The following is an 8,157-nucleotide window of genomic DNA, read 5'->3' as shown; positions in this document are numbered from 1 at the left end:
TCTTTTGAGGAACCGAGTTTCACTTGACTGCCTGACATCTTTAGTTTGTACATGTACGTAATTAAAAGCATGGGAGACAATAACAGATGCAGTGATTAAAGAAGACACACCAGTGTGCCATGATTTTTTTTTTATTGATAGCCACAATATACAAAGAGGGGAATGACATGAAATTTTGTTTTGCTGGTTAGCAAATGATTTACTCATATTTTGCCTTACATCAAGTGCTGCTTTCTCAGTTGGTCCTGAAACATGGCTCCATGGATCTAAAATATTCAAATGTCCTATTTTACAAATTTATGACAGTTATCAAAGCTTTTCAACTAATTTACAAAGTAAAATACATATATGGCTATGGAAGGGATTTTTGTCTTTGGAAACATCAGGACAGCATTAAACATCTAGGGTGAAAGGTGTTGTGTAGTATTTCAGTACACAATTCAGGGCATGCTTTTTGTGTAAATACATGGATGGAGAATGAGGTTAAAAAAAAAACTTCTTACAAAATTGACTTTAATTCTAGGAATGATCGTACACATCATGACCTATTTGTTCACTTTTTGTTCCCATTGTAGAAAACTTGTACATGAAGAGAGCCTCCTCATTCTTATGTATTATTTCTAATTGTATTCCCTACCTTGTTAGTAGTAATTATGAAGCATAGCACACATTTTGAAAAATCGTGTCCAATGGGTATGCCCCTTTATGTCTGCCATATAAATCTGGTTTATCAGATGAACAAAGAACCCATGAAACATCATGTGTGTACATATATATATATTTATAAATTATTGCATACCCACTGTACACATCTTAAACCTATATAGGGTATTTGGACAATTTAAACTGAGTAGGAATAAATTACAAACAATAATTTATTTGTAACATTTTCAAATAAAACTGGTTTGGGTATCATGATTTCATAACAGCCTACCTCCTCTAATCTGTGATACACATTCAAAAATAGTAATTGTTAAGACTACAGAACTTGACCTGGATTCCATAATTAGCAAATCAAAAATTTGTTAATTGTGATGAGCTTCACAATTCCTGACCATTAGAAAATAATTTTTTCTTCCCACCAATGGATGTATACATTCATGAGAACAATAAACTTGCTAAAATGAATCTAATTTACAACTAGCATTTGTAGCCAGATGAAGTGATCCACCAAGATCATTCCTATTAATGATCAAATAGAGCTTACAGCCCTTAAAGCAACCAGCTTCACTCATCTGCCTCGCCATCTTCTGCAGGAAAGAGGTAACATTGGTCATACACAAAATCACTTTATGAAGCTAATCTAAGTATTCTCTTCAAATCAACATCTTTTCTCAAAAAAGTTTTAGTACAGTTACACTGCATATTTCTTATAAAAAATGGAAATATCTTCTCTCTAGGCTGGAAAAAAATTACAAAACATGGTACTGGATTCTGTCAATGTCTGTTAGTAAACTGGACCACTCAAAGCTTTTAGAACCCTGAATCAAGGGAACTACCTTTTATTTTGTCTTTTTTCTTTTGTATTAAAATTATTATTTTTTATCTGTCTTGCGATGTATCTACCATTCTGCATCCCTACAGCAGCACAATGAAATGTTTGAGTACAGGCAGGTAATGCTCAACCATGATGACTATGGGGCAAGACAGGAGGAAAACCATGAGAGCACTTTGCTAGAAATGATTGAATAAATTTGGGGAAGCCATGATAAATGGGGGTTTACCAAAACAATATCTAACATTTAACTTGATGCCTTTGAAAACAACTGCAAAACTATACTACTAAAAGTTACAGATTTATGTTTATCTTACCTTCCCCATGTACTTCCTCCTCCTCTTCTACTCCCTCATCATCAACTTCTTCGATTTCTTCTTCAACTACTACAACAGAATCATCGACTTCTTCATCTTCTAATTCCTCTTCATCATCATCACCTTCTCCATTCTCAACTTCAATGTCAGGAACCAAGAAATACTGCAGGGGATTCGGCCACATGTCATCCTTAATAACCTGTGAAACGATGCAGCAGTCATAATCATCTGTACATAATGGGTAATATTTCATAATAATGACTAATAAAGAGAAAAGTCAAATCACCAAAATTTAAAACCTACACAAAAAATACATACATTTACAATTGTTTAATTCTGGGATAGTTTTACAAGCATATATGAAAAGCAGACAAACATACCTCTGCAATCTCATCAGCTGAAGGGTCGCCGTGATCAGTAAACCAGGAGAAAAATGAACGGAGCTCCAAGTTACGTTTCCGGCCCGTTCCACCTTTTTCACCCTGCTGCACCCTCTGTCTAAACCGCTCTAATAGGTTGTGCCCATCCTTCCATTTAACCTCAGTTGATTTTGAGGCTGGGTCACCTAGAAAAGATTATTAATACTTTAAAAACAATGAAAGGACATTGCAAATATTCAACACCACAGTATCAGTAGGAGCTCTGTCTCTCTGTCTCACTCACTCACTCACTCACACACACACACAGGCATGTTTGTATCTAAATTATGACATTCGGATGTTATGTAACCTGTGATTGTAATACTGACCAAAGAGAAAAAGGAAAAGTTAGCTTTTGGTATAAATGTTAAACTCTTCATTAATTCCACTATATATTAACTCTTTGATCACAAGGCAGCAAAATAGTTTATAAATTACAGCAAGGGACTCATGCAAACCATATAAATATGGGAGACCTCAAAATCTATACATAGTAAACCAATCCTCATGGACCTGCAACACCTCCAAGCCAGTAGATGATCCATGCGACCAAAGATCACAAAATAAATCCATTACAGGGATCATTTTACATAAAAAACATAATACATAATGTGTAATCATAACTAAATTTCCATAACAGACATTCATAACTATAAAAAGTAATACAAATTTAGATGATTATACCTCACCTTTGAATTAAAAAACAGTACACCCTACTAAAGGTATAGATATTAATGAACTCTCAGAGGAAACTTTACACTTCAGGTGTAATTCTTTACAAATAATTAATTGTACAATAAATTTCTCAGATGCAATGGCAAAGTAATTGTAAAAATTCCACATGCAAATACAGATATACCTGAAAACTCACCTGTAGAGCCAAGATGGAATTCTTTCGTCAGGACATCATTTTCAAAGTAAGGATTTTCATCAAAATAGAATTTGATTCTGCAGAAGACAAATAAAAAAACAATTCAATAAAAAACAACAACAAATATTTCACTTAATCATGCACTGAATAAATCAGCAATAAAATTTTGAGAAGGAAAAATGTACACCAACCTTTCTATTTAATTTTAAATCTGATAAGTAATATTCTGAATATCAAGTAACAATAATCAGGCTGCACAGAAGTGGACATCACAAGTTTAAGGAAATAAAAGCCACAACTTACCTATAACCAGATTTGATGTCGTCAAATTCCTCCACGTCTAACTTGGTAAGATAATGTAGACATTCTTCCTCCTCCTCTTCTAAGATGGCAGAAATCTGAGGGTGGTTAACAAACTGGATCCCAGTTAAGGAAAATGTAATGTTGTAAATAACCCCATCATCACAACTGATCTTTACAGACTAATGTACTAAAGATAAAATTAACAGAAAAGATTAAACATCTACCTTTGCCTTCTGGAAAAAAACAATTACTGCTCAATAAATCACCAAACAGTAAAGCTAACATTACACATAATTTAGCACTTCCATCCCATTCACCATTAGATAAAAAGATCGATAGATAAGAGTAAGTCCATATTCCCAAACCACCTTCCTTAAACACAAGAGATAGATAACTGCTCCATAAAATAATTTTGAACCAACAACTGCATTTGTACTTTTTATCTCGGGTAACAATTAACAACAGGAAAAATAGCAGAAATGTGGGTTAAATCTAGAAAAGGTTACAAATAAAAACAGTTTAGTTTGATGACAATGTTTACATACAGATGCCTCTATAAGTGCTTAGTCACCAAGGAGTAAATTTCTAGTTCTACCTATCTCACCTATTTAACCTTTTCCTTGATTTTCATAATCGTTTGCAATTAGTATTAAAATAGTATTATAATTAGTATTATAATTAATGAGCAATCATGACCAAAACAATAACAACAGCATAGATACTAATAATACAAAAACAAAATTTTCCTAAAAAGTTCAAGGAAAGACGAAATCAGTCATGGTCACATAGATCTAATAACTGACTCCTTGGTGACTGAGCACTTGCAGAGATGTGTGTGTAAACAAGGTTCAAAAGATAAAACTACAAAACTAAAGTGAACATTCGCACTTCAATAAGATCAGCTTGTTAATGATGTTTAATGATTACACTCAAATAAGTATTATAATTATTTATCTTGGGAAAAGTGTTTGGAAATAAAAATATTCAGAAATTATTTGGTCATTATTCTGTAGGTATGATATGACAGCATGGGTGTCCAAAGGAGCTTTCAAACCAATGCCTGAAAATACATTTACTAAATGTTTTGTTAGTTTAACTGTTATCTCATACAGAAACTTCATATTAATAGCTAATTATACAAGATGATTGGGAGATATTACAGAAAATCTAAGGCATTTATATAATCAAGCTTTCTCAAATAAACTAAATTTCATGCTGTAAAATAACAAAATGGACCTCTTTACCACATCTCTTTCAATGAAGAAACAAAGAAAAGATGAGAATGGAAACAATGAAGCCATGATATATCAAGAAAAAGTACTTTCTAGACAGTAACACTTTCTGGGATTGTGCTATTTAGAGAAGGTAATATATGTACACAAACATACGAACATCAATTGTCAACAATATCTACCCTTTTAAAATTTCTTATTACCATGCCAATAAATTTCTTACAAGATTTTCTGGAAGCTATCTTCAATGATGAATAATCATATGAGGATGAATTTTAGACTTCAAACAGTTAAAAGTGTCAAAATTATACAAAAAGCATGGTAGCAAACTGATTTCAAATAGTGTCTCCCTTTAAATCTTCACAAACAAACAATATCCTATTCCAAAAGAACCAAATTTTTAGAAAACAAAGTGTGGACATAATGCTGTGAAAAATTCAACTACCAAAAAAAGTTTACATTTGTAAGGCACTACATTTATGAGAGCAGTCTTATAATAAGCTATTATATACTATGAAGAATAAACACTTTATGGAAATATATAAGGATAATTTGGATTCTGGAACAAGTGATTTTATCTTAAAGTTAAGAAGTAAGTAGGACAACACTTGTATAATGTAAGTTTACCTGCAAAATTTCATTGAAGCACAAAATGCATGGTAACAGTTGGTAGAAGCCAACAAATACAAAAATTACTAAATGTGTCGCTTTACTAAATGACATATTATCTGATCTTATCCATACATATCAATACAAAGAGTTGTGACCAAGCATAGATATCCCTGAAAAAATGTTCTATACTAAGCTTGTACCAACATCCAGGACCCTAAATTCACTTTAAATTATAGTTATCTCAAATATGCATATTTACAGGTACTCACACAACAATGAATTATTGAAAACCAGAAAACATTCAAAACTACTTTGCAGAGTTAATCAAACCTGGTGTCAAGGGATACAATTCAGCTACAGTAGTTCTTAAACTAAGATAGTATGAGCTTAGATGAAAAAAGTTGGAATTTCTCCATGTGTACAACTCTCTTAATATATGCAGGGCTTAACCTTAGCACAAGCACGACTGTCATTGTCTAGTAAAACCAGCCGTTGGCTAGTAAAATGCACTAATTAGCTAGTAAAAAGTAGACAATAACAGATGATTAAATAGGTTCCACTACAAACAAAGAGTAGACCTAGAGTAAGAAGTTATAATAAATACACTAATCTAACCCAATGAGTCAGTGTTTGATTCATCTTGTGTTAATTTTAATATTGGGGCTAGTAGAACTTGTTGTGGGTTAATAAAACTTATTAGCCCAGGGGTTTGATATGTGATATGTGAATATTTCTGAATATAAAATCCCTTGCTTGATAAGAAAGACTGCAACCACTTATTGATTTTTCTTTAGATTTTTAGTTCAGGAGTAAATTTTAATGATTTGGTTGAAGATCTAAAGGAGAGGATGCAAAGAGGCAAGAACAAACTGTTACTCGGGGCATAATTGTAAAAAGATTAATAACAACTGTGGTATAACCTGACACTGTAATGTATGACTTAAATGATTAATGTACATGTACATGTTTGATAGTGTTCTCTTTACAAACTCTTATGAAGTGTATAAAAATGAAGTGATAAAAATTTCATGGCAACTGGTAAAATTATGCCTTGGAGATTTACTTTACCATTAATGAAACTTATTTTTCAATGTACAGCAGGTGAGAATAGCCTTCATTACCTAATGTAGAATTCCATCTTCATTATCAGAAGGAACCAATTATAGTTAGTTATTTGTGTAATGTGTAACACTTTCATGTCATTCAACCTATTCTTAATAGAGAAAGTAATACATATTAGAAGATAAATATGTGGCATAAAGAATTATTAACAAGGAAAAAGCATAGAATTTTCATCATACATCGTCTTCCATTATACAACCACAAAGTTGTGGTTAATACAGTGGGTTTGGGATAGGCAAGAACTTGAGAATAACTACTTGCTATGATATACTACATTATACATATATACTACTAAGATGATAATCAACAGCCTTGAAAAATGAACATGCAGAGTAATTAATCATTTCTAATCTTTTTTTTTAATAATCAAAAAATATCATGACCATCTATGATTTTTTAAAATGATGTTCTGGCCAAATAGAAATGATATTGTTTCTTTCATTACTACTAATGTGTGGTAGACAAGACAAAAACAGTTAATATAAATATCTTGTACTATAACTGCCATAATTGTGAATTTCATAATTGTTGTATTTTTCAAACCAACATAAGAGGATAAGGAGATGGAGGAGGAGAAGAAAGAAGAAGAAATGAACTCTTTGATGCATACCTTGTGTCAATACTTTCAATAGTATATTACGCAAAACTGATGTTAATCAGGTCCTATAAACATAACTGCATTTCAAATACATCTCAGTAGCATTAGAATTGTAATATCATATGTAAATTAAATACTAGAATCCAAAACGACACACAATTGCCTATTAACTATCATTAAAGCCCTGATATCCAAGAAAAATAAGAATTCTAGTAATTAAGAAACTGTGGAATAAAAGAGAGACCACTAAGAGAACAGAGGACAAATTTAGTAAAACAGGACACCTACTATAAACAAAAAGTTCTACAATATTGGTATATATTTCTGTCCCACAAATTTAACTGGTAAAACTACTATTCCTCTACACTTGACATCTACCTCTGAAGTGCCTACATGAATGTGTCCATCAACATAGCATAGAAGTGCATGATGTGAAATTGTGGGAAAAAAATGTTTGGTAAAGTTAAATCTAAAACATGAGAAAAACATATTTAGGAAAGGATTATATAAAATTTACAGAACATCTAAATGTCTCAATCTTGGCAACTTTTACTTAAAACCAGTACTTTTTAGACAACTCATTCCCCAATATTCCTAAAAAAAAAAAAAAAAAAAACATGCATGGAGAATTACACACAAATACTATATATCTGATCTTTAAACTTTTGGGAAACTCCCCCCACCCTTACTGGATTTCTCTAAACTTTACCTTAAAGATTAATAAAACTAGTGTGTTTTATTACCCTATAACAATGGATAATTTATTTTAAATGATGTGAAGGGCCTGTGACAGGTCATCCCTGTCTTGAACGGGTAAAAACAAAGCTGTATTCATAATCATTTCCCTAATACTGCTTATTATATTTCCCTATAAATCTCATGCTCTCTCTCTGCCTGCTCTGAATGTAATGAATATTTAATGAGATACTGAAATACTTATTCTCATATATCTATGATCTACAGAAGGCATAAATATAATTACTAACAGCATGGTATTTGGCTGACTGAATAATATTTACAATAATATTATCTCCATATGAGTCACTTTTTCCTGACACAGCACCCTATATTTACAGCCATACAAATATAGCTACAATTGTTTTGCATTATAAATAAGTCATGTCTCATATCTTTGCCTGTGCAAATTAATCCATATACCAGCAAGTGTAGCTTTTACCTTTATGATAA

General features: G+C 31.9%; 1 protein-coding gene across 1 annotated transcript in view; it reads right to left on the bottom strand.

Annotated features, from left to right (window-relative positions):
• Positions 1 to 499: 499 nt before the first annotated feature.
• The window catches only part of Set (NAP domain-containing protein SET), an 11,604-nt gene continuing 3,946 nt past the window's right edge, over positions 500 to 8,157 (bottom strand). The window contains exons 2-6 of the mRNA XM_027369841.1: positions 3,406 to 3,518; positions 3,103 to 3,179; positions 2,193 to 2,377; positions 1,813 to 2,011; positions 500 to 1,250 (exon numbers count right to left, since the gene is read on the bottom strand). Coding sequence (XP_027225642.1) covers positions 1,228 to 1,250; positions 1,813 to 2,011; positions 2,193 to 2,377; positions 3,103 to 3,179; positions 3,406 to 3,518 — 597 coding nt within the window. The 3' untranslated portion in view covers positions 500 to 1,227. The remainder of the gene's footprint in view (positions 1,251 to 1,812; positions 2,012 to 2,192; positions 2,378 to 3,102; positions 3,180 to 3,405; positions 3,519 to 8,157) is intronic.

The sequence above is a fragment of the Penaeus vannamei genome, chromosome 15, assembly GCF_042767895.1.
Source record: "Penaeus vannamei isolate JL-2024 chromosome 15, ASM4276789v1, whole genome shotgun sequence".
NCBI lineage: Eukaryota > Metazoa > Arthropoda > Malacostraca > Decapoda > Penaeidae > Penaeus > Penaeus vannamei.
This window is presented reverse-complemented; position numbering and strand designations above follow the sequence as displayed.